This window comes from Tupaia chinensis, unplaced genomic scaffold, assembly GCF_000334495.1.
Source record: "Tupaia chinensis unplaced genomic scaffold, TupChi_1.0 Scaffold149501_1, whole genome shotgun sequence".
NCBI classification, from domain to species: domain Eukaryota; kingdom Metazoa; phylum Chordata; class Mammalia; order Scandentia; family Tupaiidae; genus Tupaia; species Tupaia belangeri.
The window spans coordinates 4,003,418-4,023,300 of record NW_006209345.1 but is presented as its reverse complement, the minus strand read 5'-3'; the positions used below and the strand labels follow the sequence as shown (position 1 = coordinate 4,023,300).

General features: G+C 47.1%; 2 protein-coding genes across 2 annotated transcripts in view; one reads left to right on the top strand and one right to left on the bottom strand.

Moving 5' to 3' along the window:
- BBS1 (Bardet-Biedl syndrome 1) overlaps window positions 1-8,835 on the top strand; it is a 20,190-nt gene extending 11,355 nt beyond the window's left edge. The window contains exons 12-17 of the mRNA XM_006171326.3: window positions 1,247-1,316; window positions 1,741-1,899; window positions 3,925-4,058; window positions 5,707-5,841; window positions 6,547-6,633; window positions 6,890-8,835. Of these exons, the coding sequence (XP_006171388.1) occupies window positions 1,247-1,316; window positions 1,741-1,899; window positions 3,925-4,058; window positions 5,707-5,841; window positions 6,547-6,633; window positions 6,890-6,976 (672 nt within the window). The 3' untranslated portion in view covers window positions 6,977-8,835. The remainder of the gene's footprint in view (window positions 1-1,246; window positions 1,317-1,740; window positions 1,900-3,924; window positions 4,059-5,706; window positions 5,842-6,546; window positions 6,634-6,889) is intronic.
- A 9,181-nt stretch (window positions 8,836-18,016) lies between these two features.
- Window positions 18,017-19,883, bottom strand: part of ZDHHC24 (zDHHC palmitoyltransferase 24) — a 9,168-nt gene continuing 7,301 nt past the window's right edge. Inside the window, exon 4 of the mRNA XM_006171322.3 lies at window positions 18,017-19,373. Within this exon, the coding sequence (XP_006171384.2) occupies window positions 19,078-19,373 (296 nt within the window). The 3' untranslated portion in view covers window positions 18,017-19,077. The remainder of the gene's footprint in view (window positions 19,374-19,883) is intronic.

The following is a 19,883-nucleotide window of genomic DNA, read 5'->3' as shown; positions in this document are numbered from 1 at the left end:
TCCCTAGTCCCACCTCTGGAGCTTCTTATCTGCCTCTCCGGACCTCATGCTGATGCATTTCAAAAACATGTATTGAACACTACATATATACAAGTCACTTTATTGGGGGGGATTAAGATAATGGCTAAGTCCTTGTTTTCAGGGAGCTGCAGTCTAAGGTGACAGCTAGCCAAGGATACCACTGATTGAGAAATTAGTCAGATCAAAACAGTACAAAGAGCTGGAAAAGCACAGAGGGTCCAAATCACTAAGGGAGGCAGGGAAGATATAAGTGGGGATAGAACTCTCGGGACACTTCACAGTTCAGCCAGATCTCAAAGCAGTTAATCAAGTGGACGAATTGAGGAAGAGCATTCCAGACAGGGAACATCATGAACAAAGACTCAGAGGCATAAATATTCCTAATTAAGGAATCCCAGTAGTTTGAATTTGAACCATTTTTTCAAACTAACTTGTGAGTCATTAAATCAATAAGGTGGATCACAACCCAAAACATTTTTAAAAAGAATAGAAAACTGAGACTATATCACACGTGAAGTTGTGTGTGTAAATTATCCTGCATCACAGTATAAAATCGGAAAGCAGCTGGCTTGAACTGTGGGATGCTGGAGGGCAGATGGTATGTGGCTTGGGTGCAGAGCAAAGAGGAGAGAACTAGCAGAAAAGTGGATGGAGTCAGATGCGGAGAGCCTTAAGTGCCCTGGCAAGACAAAAGCCACTGGAGGTTTCAGTAGAGAAATATTCATATTCATATTTTTGCAAGGCAGCAGAGAGATATCTTGAGGGACAGAATAGGGAGAAAGATGAGAAAGACTAGGCTGAGAGACCCGCTAGGAGGCTGACCCAAAAAGTGAGGGCCAGTGAGGCTTAGTCTCAGACTACGGCCCTGGAAGTCAGGTTGGGGGGAGAAGAAGAGAAATACAGGAAATGTTTCAGAGGCAGCATTGCCCCCAGGCCTCTTCTCACATCTCACCTGTTCTGTCTTCTGTCTGGGTCTCCCCTACCCTTACTCCCCACTGTCACACTCTCCTCTTCAAGATTTTTCCCCAGGGGGCCAGCAGGTGTCATGGTGGCTGGGGGCGCTGGACTCGCAAGTAGCGGGTCACTTTTTCTCTTTTTCTCTCACTTTCTCACTCTGTCCCTCTCTGGTCAAATTTAAATAGGTAGATAGATAAAGTTAAATACAATAATTCTTTTTATAAAAAAAAAGATTTTTCCCTAACTAAATTCTGCTTTCTCCTTACAGGATGCAGTGACCAGCCTCTGCTTTGGCCGCTATGGACGTGAAGACAACACCCTCATCATGACCACTCGAGGTGAGGGAGGGAAGCAGACCTGCCAAGGGCTTTGGAGTTGAGAGTGAAGGGCCAGATTCTGGGGCAAGCAGAGGAGTGTGAGATGTGGGTGGACAGAGGTGAGGAGGCAAGGTGTGTAGACACACATCCTGCCTAGAGCCAAGCCCCCACCAGGGGCAGCTTATCCCATTTCATGTCGCAACTGGCCCCCAGGCCCTGGGCTGGCTGCGTCTCCGCCGTTCACCCTACATGTACTCAGTGCCTACATAACGCCAGAAACACCATAGCACTCAACAAAGACCTGCTAAATGAATGAGTGGATTAACGATGGGAGGCTGTTAAGACACACTTCATTCCTTTGAGAAACTGAGTCTCATCAGGAAGAATGGGAATGAAGGACAGACCTGGGTAGTACAAATCTGTTTCTGTCTGTCCACTTCCTTAGGTGGCGGCCTGATTATCAAGATCCTGAAGCGGACTGCAGTGTTTGTAGAGGGGGGAGGTGAGGGGGGCCCCTCTCCAGCCCAGGCCATGAAGCTCAACGTGCCCCGAAAGACTCGGCTTTATGTGGATCAGACACTGCGAGAGCGGGAAGCCGGCACCGGTGAGACTTGGACCAGGTCTTTCCTCTTCCTCCTCCTCCGTTCCCAGACAACCGAGCTGGGTGGATACTAACCAGGTATCCTGAGCAGTGGGAGACCATGGCCAGCTGGGCAGGTCTTGTGCCTCTGCAAGCCCAGGGACAGCCTGGGGGTACCCCCTGCCTATGAATAATTTCCTCCAGGTAGAAGGTGCTGGGAGCAAGTGGGAGAACCTTTAGGATTTAGAGGAAAGAGGAATCACTTCCAGAAGCAGGAATTCTTATGAGAAGAGTAAAATTTGATCAAGGTTCTTCTTCTGTTTATTTTTTCCTCCTTCATTCATTCAGTACCTTTGATTATGCCAGGCCTTGTGTTAGGGTCTTTGAATTTAGCCCAGTCCCCCACCTTAGGAGTACAGTCCTCCTGGCCAACTTACGTTGTATGACAGGGGTGGAAGCAATTCTGCAAAGGGCTTTTAGAATACACAAGAGGGAGTAGTGAATTTTGCCTGGGAAACAAGCCAAACTTCAGAGAGAGGTAACAGTAGACTTCACACCAAAGATGATTACAAGTTTACCAGACAGAGTCAGGTAGGGAAGGGCAGAGGCTTAAGTAGAGGCATAGGACCCTGACCCAATTCAAGCAAGCAAGTGGCCCATATAGCTGCAGGTACAGTGCCAGAAAGCCAAGTGGCCAGGGGAGAAACTGGGAAGATAGGTCTGAGCCAGCTTCCAAAGGCCTGGAATGCAAAGCCTAGGAGTCTGGATGAGTTGTAATGGTAGTGGGAAGCTAGCAAAGGTGATAAGCAGTAGCTAAATCAACCTGTAATTTTTTTTTTCTTTTTTTAAAGAATTATTTATTTAATTTTTTTATTATTATTATTATTTTAATTTGCTACAGGGCACAAGCGCTCACCAGAGAGTGACAGGGAGAGAGAGAAAGAGGGAAAGGAAGCAAGTCACCAGGTCTGGGACTCAAACCATGGTTAGCCATATGGGAGTCCAGTGCCTTAATCACCATGCCACCTGCTGGCCCGATCATCCTGTCTTTTAAACAGGGATCTTGGAAGGATAAGTTAAAGGACATAAAAATGGTTAGCAGGTTATTATAGCCTAGAAAATTTCAGAGAAGCAATAAATAAGCTATCAGCATATCACCATAAGACCAGATATAAAATATTCAAAAAGCCTAAGTTTTGGGACTGGCCCATTGCCTAGTGGTTAGGGAGCCAAATCCCACATGGTTGACCCAGGTTCAAATCTTAGCCCTAGCAGCTTAAAAAAACATGTTGAGTACATGTGCATATGTGCACAAGATCCCAGCAGGGGAGAGAAATGGAGAAGGGATTGCAGCATGACTACACCCCATTGGGAGGGTGCTTTCTCCTTCTCCTTCTGTGTCTTTGTCTCTGTCACAAGTGCACGTGACCTCTGGAAATGAAAAAAAAGATCAACACCAGAGAAGGCAATATAGGGGAGTGGGCTCTGGGGGTGGTTTTGGGATTTCACTGGTCTGGGCTAATGCTTAGACATGATGATGAGCCTAGGTGACTTGATAGACAGGGATGCAGCTACTGAGATAGGACAGTCAGGCTGGTTTCCGTAGGATTGAACTTGAGCAATTGAGGGGTCTTTCAGGCCAAAGTGCCCAGACAGCATTAGAAGCAGGAGGTGGGCCCAGGGTGGGACATACACTATCCAGGGGAAGTTGGAGGATGGAAAGAGGACCAAAGACAAGACTTGGGCACACCAGCCTTTAGGACCCAACAGGAGTCAGTGAAGGAGACTGAGATGGCGGGGGCAGCGAAGCCGTAGAAGAAGCAAGGAGGAGGAAGTGAGGAGTGGCCTCTGCATCTAGTCAACAGAAGGCTGGGCTGTTGGCCTTGGCACTCCCCTCACATTCCCAGCCTCTGCAGTCCCTGCCTCCTGCACCTTCTTCCCCCACCTTCCCTGCACCAACACACAGGAGCACTCCTTCCCACCACAGATGCCCCTACCCCTACCCCTCTTCCCAGCTCCAGCATCAGCCTTTGTGTCCTTCCTTTTCAGCCATGCACCGGGCCTTCCAGGTAGACCTTTACCTACTGCGCCTCCGGGCCAGCCGTGCCTATGTGCAGGCCCTCGAATCCAGCTTGAACCCAGTGTCTGCCACAGCCGGGGAGCCACTAAAGCTGCATGCCATGGTAAGCACCCAGGTGTGGGGGAGTCAGGGCCAGAGAGGCAGGTGTTGGAGTGGTCAGGAAGCCCCCACCACACAGTTGAGCCCGCCAAACCAATTCCAAGCCAGCTAAGCCCTATGCTCCATTTCACCTTCCTCCAGACCCTGGGAAAAAGTCTCATGTCTGAGCTGCTCTCACCTCTCTCCCTGCCAGGCTGCTTATTTCCCTTGGGTGGCCACAGAGTGGGATGCACTCCTTAGCCCCCTACTATTCCATGCAGTGCCTCAGACAAGCCCAGACTGACAGGAGCACAGAACAGTCACTTTGGGATGTTTCTTCCCAGGAGCCGTGGTGGGTTGGGTGGGTGGGAGGGGGGATCCTTGTAGCTATGGTACAGGATAGAAAGCTGTTAGGACTGCCTGGTACAGGGAAGGGGCCATCCTGACCTGCCCTACAGCCATCCTAGAATACACTGGGAGAAAGGAGAAGGAGCCCATATACCCTGAGATACAAGTGACTACAAGGTCACCAGGGCTCCAACCAGCTCTAAATAGGTCCCCGAGGTATGTCATATGATGCAACCAGGTTTTCAACTTCTCTTTTCTTAAAGATAATGGGGAGAGGGGCCAGTGGGTGATGTGGTGGTTAAGGTGCTAGATTCCCACGTGAATGACCACGATTGAAGTCCCAGGCCTGGTACTTGCTTTCTCACTTTCTGTCTCTCTCTTACACATACACCCTATTGCATATTTAAAAATAATAATAATAATAATTTTATTTTTTAGAGAGAGATTTTTGCTATAAGGCGTGTGTGCTCACCAGACAGACAGACAGAAAGTGAGAAATCACCCCCCAGAGGGATGGCCATGCCACAATCCCTTCTCCATTCTCCTCTCAGGATCTTGAGCATACATGCACACATGCCTAGCATGAGTTTTAAATCACAGAGTCTGGAACTTAAACTACAGTCAACTACGTGGTAGTCCAGCAACATAACCGTTATATCACTGCTAATCCCAATAAATCATTCTTTTTTTGTTTTTTAAGAATTACTTTAACTTTATTTGTTTATTTATTTATTCATTTATTCATTTTAATTTGACCAGAAAGGGGCAGAGTGAGAGAGAGAGAAAGTGAGAAACCAAGCCACCAGGTCTAGAACTCGAACCGCCATTGGCCATGTGGGAGTCCAGCGCTCTTAACCACCATGCCACCTGCCAGCCCCCCAATAAATAATTCTTAAAAATAAAAGATGGTAGCTACAGAAGAGGCTTCAGAGCTACTCAGAGTAAGAGAGAGATGAATGAAATCATTGAAGCCACCACAAGATAAGAGTGGAAGTGGAGCCAGGCCCTGGGAAGACTGGGATGGGGAATAGTGGTGAGGACATGGGTAGAGGACACCTGTAGTTCTAGGCTGGTCCTGCCTTCGACTTGCTGAGTGACATCCTTAAGCCCCTTTCCCTTTCTGGGCCTCTACACGTCCCTGTACATACTGCAGCCAGCCTTCTGGGTTTTTGTGCATTTTGAGGTATAGCTAGACAAAGTATTAGGGCAGGTGAGGGAGGGTGACTTGAAGGTATTAATGAAGAAGCAGGCAGGACCAGGGGACACGGTATCCAGAGCCCAAGGTCACAATGTCCTAGAGGCTTTCTCCATCTATCCCTCCACAGGTTCAGGGCCTGGGACCTACCTTTAAGCTCACGCTTCACCTGCAGAATACCTCAACAGCCCGACCTATCCTGGGGTTGCTGATCTGCTTCCTGTACAATGAGGCACTCTATGCCCTGCCCCGAGCCTTCTTCAAGGTACCGTCTCCCTTACTGACACATGGAGTTAAAAATGAAAAAGGCCATTACAGGGCTGATTAGATGCCCACAGAGCCCTTCCCAGGCTAAGGTGAGGGAGTGGGTGGGTAACTGTCAGATGGCTATTGGTGGCTCTCCAGCCACAGGCCAGGCTAGGGCCTAGCAACTTAGGGCTCTGGAGGGAACACTCAGCACCTGCCTCCACTGCTTTGCTCTCAGCCTGTGAGAGGTCTCAGGGAGCCACAGGAAATTCTGGAAAAACAGCCAGAGCCTAGGTCCCACCTCCACCTCTCAGATGCCTGTTGGGGACTGCTAGGGGTTCCAAAGTCCAGCTACTTCTGTAACAGAATGGGAGGCTCTGTCTGCTCCAAAGAGAATCGCTCACAGAGCCAAGAGCCTAGTTTCCCCTAGACCCAGGTTTTAACTCAAGCTGGGGGGCTTAGAAAGTGAAAAAGGCTAGAATGTGGAAGAAATAGCCCTGGACTTGGCAGGAGTCACAAGGTCTAGATTTAAACATGGGTGCTCCATGCAGCCCTGGAGTACTCATTGTCCCTGACTGAACCATGTCCTCTTTGACCCAGTCCTGCTCACTCTGCAGGGCACTGACACACAGCCGAGGTTGTAGGCATGAGCACATCTGGGAATCTGCCAAATACTTTCCAGGCAGAAAGACTGATTGTTTTGTTTCTTTATCCCCAAATTTAGGTCCCTTTGCTGGTGCCAGGGCTCAGCTACCCCATGGAAACCTTTGTGGAGAGCCTCAGTAACAAGGGCATCTCGGATATTATCAAGGTAGGAGACCTGCTAGTGCTACTTGGAGGATACGTGGAACCCTGGGGAGGACAGTAGGGATGAGCATGGACAAGGGCCTCAGGGACTTCTGGGTGGGGCTGGAGGCTATCTGTACAGTAGAGGCTTCCCAGTCCCCCCATCCCTTCGACAGAGCCCTGATGGCCTGTCATTAGAGCCAGCAAAGACAAGGCAGGTTTGCCCTTGGAGAGGAGAGGGTCAGGGTACATACCTCCTACTGCCATGGGTACCTCCACAGGTGCTGGTGTTGCGAGAAGGCCAGAGCACACCCTTGCTGAGTGCCCACATCAACATGCCTGTGAGTGAGGGGCTGGCAGCTGCCTGAACCCTGGGCTGATGTTAAAGACCTTACGGAATCAGGGCCAGGGAGAGCTGGCCATTTCCATCGAGCTGGACAGCGTCATGGCTCCAGGCCCATTCTCTATACAGTGATATGCTCAAGGACAGCTTCCCTTCTATTTCCTGAGCACCCACCCACCCCCACCACCCCCCTGTTAGGGCCTGTAGCGGCAGGTCAGTCAGCACCCAAAAGTCTCAGCTCCTTCTCAGGACCCACCCAGGCATTGTCCCATGGAGCTCCTGCTGCCCTTCCACCCTCTCTAGCTTTTCCAGAAACCATAACAGGTTTGAAGGAGGAGCTCCAAAGCAGTCAAAGTGAGACGGGAGGACAGGCCCAACTTTCTCCTTTGCCACTTCCCATAGGCACATCATTTGTCTCCTTTTGCAAGCTAAGGCCAAATTGGGCTAGGGACTGGCCTGGGAAACCAGAAGCTTTTCTTGAGTGAGCCTGAGTCACCTATTGCTCTCTGGGGTTCCAGAAGCTTGGTTGCTGGCATCTCAGCTAACATACGCACTAACCTCCCCTCTTCAGCTGAGTAAGGGGGCCTATTTCCATTCAGCGGGCCCAGGGAATAGCTGCATCCCCACAGAGAACTTCTCTGAAATCTTGAGCTCTGCCATAGTGTCAGGTCTGTGATGCTCCACAAGGTTGCCAAGGGAGGCGGTACAGGAAGGCAGAGAGTACCCAAGTAGGGAGCTGGTGGCTCTAGCCTCATTAAAGCTCTGGAAGACACACACCAGCTGCTTCTAACTTGTATGTTCCGGCCCCGAAAGAGCACTCCCAGAGAGGAAGGCTAAGCTAGACAGCAGAGTGGGGTGGGGGCACCAGGATAGGCACTGGGCCTGAGGGAGGTGGCAGGAGCCCAAACTGTCTGTCAAGATGCTCCTATGCCCGGAGGCCAAGTCAGTCATACGAGTGGGAAATGGACCAGGCTGGGACTACAGTGTGAAAGAATTAGCCAGAAAGGCACAAAACAGAGGGGTTGAGTGAGGCCGGAGACTAAGTAAAGGCACATGGTTAGATCACACGAGCCAGAGACCCATTAGTCCTGACTCTTGGCACCTCGAGAACCCCCCAGCCAGTCTCCCTGGCTCACCTCACAGGCTGCCCTAAGCCACATATGAGCCAGGAGCCTCACCCCTATCTGCTTCTTCACCACTTGCCCTGGTGTACCTAATGTGTGGTACACGGCTCAGGCTACAGGAAGTGACAGCCCCTCAGGGCTTCAGTTTCCCCATGTATAAAACGGTCAGACTTGATCAGATTGTTTCTAAGCCCCTTTCAGCTCTAATGCCCTATGAGCTTGGCAGCCCCTCCAGAGAAAACAAGGACTCAGCTCTAGAAAGGTAAGTCTGGAGAAGTCACTGCAGAGCTTTTGCCCTTGAGGCCAAGGGCCCCAAGCTGGTTGCAGTGTCAGGCAACACTTTTCCTCCCCAAGACACAGCCCAACTCCTGTCCTTCCCAAGAAATGTATCTGGGGCCAGGTTAAGAGAAGCAAGACTAGACCAAAGAAAGAGCCCACCCCACATCTCTGCACTGCCTGGCCATGTACAGACACACACCAATTAGGTTGTGATGGCAAAGGGTTTCTAGATCTAGCCAAGGCATGGTTGGGTATACCCACAAGCAGTGGTGTCACTTAGAAGGACATGGGGCAGAGAGAGTGTGATTGTCAGTCAGAGCCTTAGACTTAACCTGAAGAACTCATTAGAGACAGAAGAGTCTGCCCCTGTCCCCTGCCCCAGAAGGTGCAAGCCCCTTGTCACTGTAGCGGTACGATAGTTAGGCTCTACAAGACAGGGCATGTTTTGTGTCAGGTGATCTTACAGTCCCTTTCACCCCAGTCAAGCTATGAACTGCATGAACTCAGAACAGTCTTTTCCTGGGTTCTCTTCATGGGCTATTCATGATGACGAAAGGGGACACCCATGCCCAGCACCTACCTTGAACTTACATAATGCAACACTCTGTACCTATGGTAAAGGAAGACCCAAAGGACCCTATGGGCAAACATACATAAAGCCAATACACACACTAGCAGGAGCTCCACAAAATTGAGTACATTAAGGATGAAAAGAATTGGTGTCTTGTTTTTTAATATTTATTTTGAGACTTACTAACAAATATGCAATTTGTAACAAGAAAACAGACTCCTCATTCTTTAGTACTGTTCACCTGCAACAGTTACTTTGAGTTCTTTTAGCTATTTATTTTTTTTAAATGCTTATACTAATCCTGCATGAGTTATCAGTCCTAGATGTTATCTTTTGATGCCCTGTTCTAATAGAAGAGGCTTCAGCTTCCTTGCAACAGCACCCCTCCTTCATCCCCAGTTTTTAAGGTAAATCGATATCCACTGTTTACTGTCTATATTATTGTATTAAAGTTACTTACTACAGAGCCCAAAGTTGAGCTATAATTAAATAACTTTTTTCGTACTTTAAAACTTTCATGGTGTTATTAATAATTGTCCAGATTTTTAAAATTCATTTAGGTTTTTTTTTTTTTTTAATTTGCTATAAGGCAAGTGTACTCACTAAAGAGAAACAGAAGGGGAAAGTAAGAAAGCACCCTCCCCCCTGCCCCGAGAGATGGCCACACTGAAATTCCTTTTTCCCCTTACTCTCTAGATTTTGGGCACACACACATGCTCAGAAGGTTTTATTTTATCTTTTTTTTTTTTTTTTGAGAGGTTTTTTCTGTAGGGCTGTTATGCTATCTGCTAGGCTTGTGCCCAGATGGTTTTCAAGCCACCAAACCTGGGACTTGAACCATGTAGTTGGCTATTTAAGATCCAGCTACTTTTTTTTTTTTTTTAAAGTTTTTTCTCATAGGGCGCATGTGCTTTCCAGAGAGGTGGAGAGAGACAGTGAGAGGGAAAGTGAGACATCACCACCCCCCACCAGGGGAGATGATCACACCACAATCTGTTCTCCTGCTAGGATTCTGAGCATGCGTACATGGGAGTCCAGTAATGTAGCCGTTATGCTATCTGCTAGGCTTGTGCCCAGATGGTTTTCAAGCCACCAAACCTGGGACTTGAACCATGTAGTTGGCTATTTAAGATCCAGCTACTTTTTTTTTTTTTTTAAAGTTTTTTCTCATAGGGCGCATGTGCTTTCCAGAGAGGTGGAGAGAGACAGTGAGAGGGAAAGTGAGACATCACCACCCCCCACCAGGGGAGATGATCACACCACAATCTGTTCTCCTGCTCGGATTCTGAGCATGCGTGCACACATCCCCAGCATGATTTTCAAGCCACCAAGTCCAGGATTTAAACCATGGTCAGCCATGGGAGTTTAGCTCCTTATAACTACTACTTTACCTGCTGACCCCTCTAGATCCAGCTTCCTTAATACCATACTACCAGCTAACCCCACTTAGTTTTCTAATATACCAATTACAGATCCTTCCTCAACCCAGTATACCAATTCTTTTTTTCTGGACAATTCTCTTCCTGCCTGTATCACTGAGGACTGTTTGCTCTCCAGAATTCCCTTTGCCTTTCTCCAGCTGTCCTGATTCCTGGGTCCCATGAGTGCCTTCTTTATTTACTTATTTTATTTATTTATAGCCTTTTGCTATAGGGCACGTGTGCTCACCAGAGAGACAGAAATAGAAAGAGAGAAAGTGAGAAATCACCTCCTAGGGGAAATGGCCACACCATAATCCCTTCTCCATTCTCCTGTCTGGATTTCGGGCACACACACACACATGCCCCAGTGTGAGTTTCAAGCCAACAAGTCTGGGACTTGAACTGTGCTCAGCTTTGTGGGGAGTCTAGCACCTTAACTACTATGACACCTGCTGGCCCATGAATGCCTTCTTTAAAAAGTCATTAGAGGCACCAGCAGATGGTGTAATGGTTACGTTGCTAGACTCCCGTGTAGTTGACCACAGTTCAAGTCCTGGACCCAGCCACTTAAAACTTATACCGGTGCATGTGCATGCATGCCCAAAATAGTGAGAGGAGAATGGATTGTGGCAAGATTGATATCTCGCTTTCCATCTCTGTCTCTCCAGTGAGCGGGATATGTGCCCTATAGCAAAAAACTGTCTTTAAAAAAAAGAGAGAGTCATTAGAACACTAGCTCAGTGGCACAGCAGTAAAGCACTGCTCAAGAAAAATGGGATCCCAGGACCAGCAGATGGTGTAATGGTTACACGTGCGTGCATGTGTGCGTGTATGTGCTCAAGATCCTGAGAGGAGAACAGAGGAGAGAGGATTGCAGCATGGCCATCCCCCGGGAAGTGATTTCTCACTTTCTCTTTCTGTCTTTCTAGCAAGCGTACGTGCCCTATAGCAAAAACCTCTCAAAAAAAAAAAAAAAAGAAGAGAGGAAGGGGCTGGCAAGTGGCGTGGTGGTTAAGGCACGGGACTCCCACATGGCTAGCCATAGTTCAAGTCCTGGACCTGGTGGCTTGCTTTCTCACTTTCCCTCTCTCTCTCTTTCTCTCTCTCTCTCTGGTCAAATTAACAAATAATAATAAATAAACCGAACTGATAATTCTTTAAAAAAAAAAAAATAGGATCCTACATGGTGATTGCAGTTTAAATCCCTGGCACAGAAAGCCTGAAACATGCCGGGCAGGCACACCAGCCAAGATCCAATGGGCTGGAAGAAGGGAATCATGGTGTTACCAAGCACTGTGGAGAGTACCCCCCTACCCCCGTCACATGCACGTGCTCTATCATGAATAAAGAAAAAAGTCATCAGAGACCCAGCTGCCAAAGCACACCTGTGGTCCCAGCTAATCAGGAGGCCGAGGCAGGAGGATCTCAACACAAGACTTTATCTAACACCACACACGAGACCAGTAGGTGGCGTGGTGGTTAAGGTGCTGGACACTCCTACATGGCTGACTGCAGTTAGAGTCTCGGACCTGGTGGCTTGCTTTCTCACTTTCCCTCTCTCTTTCTCTGTCTCTCTCTCTCTGTCCAAATTAAAAAAATAAATGAAAATAAATAAATAAAACACCACACAAACACTGCATGCGCGTGCACATACACACACACACACACACACACACACACACACACACGGTTAGAATGAAAACCTTTTCAGACATCCCTTGTCTGAAGATTTGTTACTCAGTTTGTACATGTGTGATAGTTTGGGTCATAAAATCTGAAGTTGAGGGCCAGCTGGTGGTGTGGTGGTTAACATGGCTAATCCTACATGGCCAATTGTGTGGTTCAAGCCCCCAGACTCAGTGGCTTGAAAAACACCAGGCACATGTGCATGCCCAAAATCCCAAGAGGAGAGTGGATTGCAACATGCCCATCCCCCTGGGGGATGCTTTCTCACTTTCTCACTTGCTGTCTCCAGCAAGTACCCATGCCCTATAGTAAAAACAAAACAAAACAAAAAAACTGGAGGGACTGACCCATGGCCTGGTGGTTAAGGGAGCCATATCTCATATGGCCACCCATGCGATTCAAATCTGGCCCAGTGGTGGGGTGCAGGTGGTGGCGCTGTACTCCCACATGTACAACCATGGTTTGAGTCCCAGGCCTGGCAGCTTGCGTTCTCAGTTTCCCTCCTCTCATTCTCTCTGTCTCTCTCTGGTAAGTGCAAGGCCCTGTAGCAACTTTAAAAAATAATAATGAAAGGTAAAAATAAACAATTCTGTTTAAAAAATAAATGACACGGGAACCAGCAGTTAGCGTAATGGCTATGTCGCTGGACTCCCACGTAGTCGACCGCGGTTCGCGTCCCGGACCCGGTGGCTTAAAACTCACGCCAGGCACGTGTGTGTGCGTGCCCAAGATCCCGAGAGGAGAATGGAGGAGAAGGGATTGCGGCGAAATAAATAAATAAATAAATAAATAAATAAATAAAAATAAAAATAAATGACATGTCCAGCATGTGTGTGTGTGTTCCCAGAGTCCCAACAGGATTGAAAAGTGAGAGATCATTATGTGACTGCCTCATTGCAGCAGTGCTTTTTCCTTTCCCCGTCCGTTTCTGTCTCTCTGATGAGTGCACATATCTTCTGTCTGGAAATTAAAAAAAAAAAAAAAGCACCAGAAAAGTGAGGACAAATAGCACGCAAACAAAGTGTTAGAAATATATGATGAAATTAACTACAATAAACAGAAGTGCTTCAGTTACAAGACAAAAACTATCTCTGGGCCAGCTGGTATTATGGTGGTTAAGGTGGCTGGCTCTGGGAACCAGCAGTTAGTGTAATGGCTATGTCGCTGGACTCCCACGTAGTCGACCGCGGTTCGCGTCCCGGACCCGGTGGCTTAAAACTCATGCCGGACACGTGTGCGTGCATGCCCAAGATCCCAAGAGGAGAATGGAGGAGAAGGGATTGCGGCGTGGCCATCCCCCCTGGGGGGTGATTTTTCACTTTCTGTCTCTATGTCTCTGTCTGGCTGGTGAGTGCACGCGCCCTATAGTGAAAAACCTCAAAAAGAAAAAAAAAAAAGGTGGCTGGCTCTCACGTGTCTGACTGTGTAGTTTGATTCCTATACCTAGCAGCTTGAAAAACATGCCAGGCATATGTGTATGTATGCCAAGAATATCAAAAGAAGTATGGAGGAGAAGGAATTGTGTGACCATCCCCTGGGTGGAGGGTCTTTTCTCACTTTCTCTCTCTCTCTGGCAAGTGCACATGCCCTCTAGCAAACTGAAAAAAGGAAAAAAAAAAGTACATAATTCCCAGGAGGGATGGCCATGTCACAATCCCTTCTTCTCCATTCTCCTCTCAGGATCTTGGGCACACATGCACACGCATGAGTTTAAGCCACCAGGTCCGGGACTCAAACCACAGTCGGCTACATGGTAGTCCAGCGACATAGCCATTACGCCAACTGCTGATCCCTAGGCTCTTTTTTTAAAAAGAATTATTTAACATCATCATTATCATCATTATTACTATTTTTATTTGACCAAAGAGAGATAGAGAGAGAGGGAAAGTGAGAAAACAAGCTCCCCCAGGTTCAGGACTCAAACTGTGGTCGACTATGTGGGAGTCCAACACCTTAACCACCATGCCACCTGTCGGCCCCTGGACTGTTCTTAAGAGACAGAGACTAGAGGCCAGCGGGTGGTGTAATGGTTAAGGTGCTAGACTTCCACATGGCTGGCTGCAGTTCAAGTCCTGGACCCAATGGCTAGAAACTTGCCAGGCACCTGAGGGGAGAATGGAGGAGAAGGGGTTACAGAGTGACTATACCCCCTGGGGAGTGCTTTCTCACTTTCTCTCTCTCTCTGGTGAGTACACATGCCCTATAGCAAAAATCTCTCCAAGAAGAAAAGGACAAAAGAATAAAATTGCAATGTATTTGGAATAGAAGGCATTTTCAACCTAATAGCGACTATATATATACATATATATATGTATATGTGTGTGTATATATATATTATATAATATATATATAGGCCAGGAGGTGGTGTGGTGGTTAGGGCACTGGACTCCCACATTGCCAACTGTGGTTTGAGTCCCAGACCTGGCAACTTGCTTTCTCACCCTCTCCCATGGTCTCTCTCTGATGACTATAGGAAGTTTAAAATAAATAAATAATTCTTGGAAAAGATATTCATACAGTGATGTATGGTGAACATAGGTCAGAATAAGCATGTCCAAGGTCAGAAACAAGGGTGCCTGTCACTTGTACTTCACACTGTACAGTGCTTTCAGCCACACAGAGGGGCAAGGAAATTAGATATAAAAATGTTAAAAGAACAAACTTTTCATAGGTAATATAAATATAGAGAACTCAATAATCAGGACCAGCAGATGGTGTAATGGTTATGTTGTTGGACTCCCACGTAGTCGACCATGGTTCAAGTCCCAGACCCAGAAGCTTAGAACTCATCCCAGGCACATGTGCATGTGTGCACAAAATCCCGAGAGGAGACTGAAGGAGAAGTGATTGTGGGGTGGCCATCCCCCCAAGGGGTGATTTCTCTCTTTATGTCTATCTCTGGTGAGTGCACATGCCCTATAACAAAAACCTCTCTTAAAAAAAAAAAAAACAGAGAGAGAAAGAAAAGAAAACTTAATAATCTATAAGTTAACAAGAATTTTAAGTTTGCTGGATACAAAAAAAATTTTTTTTTAATCCCAGATATAGTAGTACATTGGTAGCATAATACTCTGCAATGTTGAAAACCATATAGAAGATCTGGGTCTTTTTCCTGGTTGACCTGGTCACACGTGTGTGCCAGTGATCCTGACGTGAAGGTAGGAAGACTAGACAGCTGGAGGGAATGATGTCATGACACTCTTATTTTTTTTTTAAGAATTATTTATTTGGGGCCAGCAGGTGGCATGGTAGTTAGGGGGGCTTGACTCCCACATGGCCGACCGTGATTCTGGTCCCGGACCTGGCAGCTTGCTTTCTCATTTTTCCTCTCTCTCTCTTTCTCTCACTCTGTCCCTCTATGGTCAAATGAAATCATTTTTTAAAAGTTAAATAATTCTTTTTTAAAAATGTATTATTAATTTGACCAGAGAGGGACCAGCAGTTAGCGTAATGGCTATGTCACTGGACTCCCACGTAACCGACTGCAGTTCGAGTCCCGGACCCGGTGGCTTAAACTCATGCCGGGCGCATGTGTGTGCATGCCCAAGATCCCAAGAGGAGAATGGAGGAGAAGGGATTGCGGCGTGGCCATCTCCCCTGGGGGGTGATTTCTTGCTTTCTATCTCTCTGTCTCTCTTTCTGGCAAGTGCACGCGGCATATAACAAAAAATAACCTCTCCAGAAAAAGAAAAAAAAAACTGACCAGAGAGAGAAAAAGAGGGAAGGTGAGAAAGCAAGCCACCAGGTCTGGGACTTGAACGGCAACCAACCAGGTGCAAGTCCTGCGCTTTGACTAACCATGCCATCTGCCAGCCCTGGCATGACACCCTTTTGAAGGTGCTTATCTCCCTCTGTCTCTCTCTCTCTTGAAAGAAAGGTTTTATTTTTTTGTTATTTAAATTTTTCTCACAGGGCACATGCACTCAACAGAGAAAGAGTGAAAGTGAGAAATCACCCCCCTAGAGGGGATGGCTATGCTGCAGTTCCTTCCCCTTCATTCTTCTCTGGAGATTTTGGGCATACATGCACACACCCAGAGTGATTTTCAAGCCACTATGTCCAGGACTCGAACCGTAGTCAACCATATGGGGATCTAGCACATTAACCACCAGAGCACCTGCTAGTCCCAAGAAAGAATACATTTTTTAAAAATCTATTTCCATAAACCATATATAATAGCATAAAAATATAGAATACTTAATAAATATAATTAAAGGGACCAGCTATTAGCATAATGGCTATGTCGCTGGACTCCCATGTAGTCAACTGAGGTTTGAGTCCTGGACCCAGTGGCTTAAAACTCACACCGGGTACGTGTGCATGAGTGCCCAAGATCCTGAGAGGAGAATGGAGGAGAAGGGATTGCGGTGTGGCCATCCCCCCTGGGGGGTGATTTCTCACGTTCTGTCTCTCTGTCTGTCTCTGTCTGTCTGGCAAGCACACGCGCCCTATAACAAAAACCTCCCCCCAAAATAAAAATTTTAAAATAAGTAAATAAATAAATATAATTAAAAAGGCATGACCTTTATGAGAAAAAGTATATAACTTTATTCAAAACAGTAAACGAAGGGATATACTATATTCACAAACTGGAAAATTCTATTTTAATGACATGCCAGTTTCCCCTAGTGATCTACAGATTCAGTTGGATTCCATTCATAATCTCTAAGGCATTTTTATTGGTGAAACCGGGAGGCTGATTCTAAAATGCAAATATGGAATATGGAAGAACAGCATCAAAGGCAAGTAGAGATTCATGGATGATTCCCAAAGTACAGTGACCAGAGGAACAAAATAGAATAATTAATTGTGGTAATTCAATGGGTCACAATACAGCAGAACCAAGGAATGCCCCACAGTTACATGCAATAATTCAGGTACATCTCACAAACATAATTGAGTGAACAGGCAAGTCATAGGAGAATAAACTCAATATGATTCCACTTATATAACATTTAAAAGCATGCAAAACCAATACAAACACACATAATAAAACTTATAAAGCAAAGCATGAGAATGGCATGACGGGGTCAGTGACTTCCCCACCAGGGAGGGACACAGCAGGGACATCGTGGAAGTGGTAGCTTTCTCAAATGGTGTTATTTCATAAATATTTTCTTGCATCACCTCACTGTTTAATAAAAAACATTTTAAGGTATTGTGGAAGATGAAGGGTGAAACTGGATGAATCTGCTAATGCTTATGTACAACACCAGGCACACAAAATTCCTAACATCGTTAAAAAATAGTAATCATGCATACCATTTGGAAAAAGCAAAAACTGACCAAGCAGCTTCAACTTCTGTGGGCAAAGGCAGCACCTGTCAGAAGGGTGGGCTCCTGGTGGGGTGGTGGGTGGGGAGGGCAATTCTGGCATTTCACAGGAGGGCCCCCCCCCCATGTACTACACACTTTCACTTAACCCCATATTTCATTGCATTTCTCTAGTTCAGTTTCTTCTTCAAATAACACCCCCACCCCACCCCAGAAAGGGGGCTGCTGGACTACAAGTTGTAGGAGAGGCCAGGGCAAGGAACACACCTGGATGATCCTCATAGAGATTTTCTATCAGTCCCCCCTCCCCCTGCTGGCCTGAAACCTCACCTCACCTTCCAGGCTACCTGTGGAACTCCTGAGCCTCACAGGGTTCAGAGGCGGTTGAGCCTGCCTCTTGGCCACTCTCTTTGGAAACTAGAAACTTCAACTTCTAATTCTCTGCTAAGAGAGTAACAAGCCTCCATCCATTTTCCTTCTTCAAAAATGTTGTCAGGCCCTTTGGTCTACTGCTGTGTCTCTTCCTATTTTTTTTTTCCTTGAATATTAAACGTTTAGTGAGATTTTAAGAGGAACCAGAGAGAAATTCTGCCACATTGAATGGGCAGTCTCTCTGTACATGATTTACACTGAAATGTTTAACAGTGAGTTCCTGAGACTTATCCCTCTCAGATGCTTGAACATCCCCAGTGGAACTCCTGAGCCTCACAGGGTTCAGAGGAGGCTGAGCCTGCCTCTTGGCCACTCTCTTTGGAAACTAGAAACTTCAACTTCTAATTCTCTGCTAAGAGAGTAACAAGCCTCCATCCATTTTCCTTCTTCAAAAATGTTGTCAGGCCCTTTGGTCTACTGCTGTGTCTCTTCCTATTTTTTTTTTCCTTGAATATTAAACGTTTAGTGAGATTTTAAGAGGAACCAGAGAGAAATTCTGCCACATTGAATGGGCAGTCTCTCTGTACATGATTTACACTGAAATGTTTAACAGTGAGTTCCTGAGACTTATCCCTCTCAGATGCTTGAACATCCCCAGTGGATTTCTTTGCCTTGAGTCTTTTCTTGCTCAGTCCCTTCAGTTGTGCAGGGGTGAGAGCAAAAACACGGAAACCTAGGTGAAAACTTCTGTTTACTAACCCTTTAATCTTATCACATCAACTCTCAGAAATTCAGTTTTTCACCCATGAAATAAGGTACGTAATTGATGCCAAGGTACCAAGTTAGCTAAGCAAGGCTCCATGAAACTGAAGCTGCAGAAATGCTTCTAACTTGAAAGTGCTGAACCTGGGAAAGATTGTTTGGATTCTCATAGCTTTGGTCACTACACTTCAGCCTTGGCTGGGCTAGGGGTCCCCCCATCCCCAGCCTGCCAACTCCCACAGAGCCCCAGCCTGGCCCGTGAGATGCTCAGCCATTCTGTGGTACTTGGCCTAACGAACCAGAAACAGCAACGAAGTGAGGGACCAGAATTCTGGCAAAGGCAGAGGGAGGACAAGAACCATGTTATTAACCTGGCAAAGACGCAGCTGGGCTGGCCAGGCAACCCCTTGCCAGACCCTCTTCTGTACTCTGCCAAAAGTGGCAGAGTTGCAGAGCCCAACCCTGGATATGTAGGAGTCCAAGCTGGAGCAAAGCCAAGGTAGGGGCTGGGGTTGCTTACTGCAGGCATCAAAAATCCACCTGACTTCCCTCCAGAGGCTAGGGTAAGGCCAGAAACAAGTCATCAACCCCTGCTCCCACTCCCTTCCTCCCAGTCCCGTTCTGACTCTTCCTGGAGTCAGGAAGCTATGAATCTCACATCAGCTGCAGTCTGGAAGGTGATTCCATCCCCAGGCAATGGGGAGGCCAAGAATGGCCAGAACCATACAAGGGCCCAGCGGGGACCCAGTGCTTCCTGCAGGTTGTGGTAGGGACCCAGGTCATAGGAGCGCTGACCTCGAGCCCACTCCCACGTGGTCTGGCCCCGCAGCAGCAGCATTCCATGGAAGAGCAGTCCAGCCCCGCACAACAGCGCACCCGCCACACACGTGTCTGTCACAAAGGCCAGGGCGAACTGAGCCAGAGACACTCTGCCTGCAAGGAGAGAGCAGAAGGGTCAAGGAGCTGCAGTAAGTCCCGATCCTCCCAAAGCCCAGCCCTCCCACCCTCCACGATGAAGCAGGGCTCATTCCTTCACTCGGCAAACACTGAGCCACTTCTCTCTGGCCAGCCCATGCTGTCATAGGAACACACTGAACCCAGCAGGCGCAGCCCCCTGCCTGGCATACAACTTTCATTCATGCATCATCCACCTGGCAAACTCCTCCTGGGTGCTCAGCATGGCACTAGTCACTGAATACTGGGATGAACACAGAGGTACATCTCTGACCTCAGAGAGCTCAATTAAAGAAGTAATTTCTCAGTTACTTAATTACAGCAATGATGTATGCCACAGTGGTGAGTCTGTGGAAAATGGAATTGAAGTATGAGTTTGTTTTGGTGCAAAATTTTTTGAGATCCATACAGTTTTTTTCAAAATATGTTTCTCATGAACTTCCTAAAGATCCTTTATATAACATCTTGGCCCTCAGAAAGCAACAAATA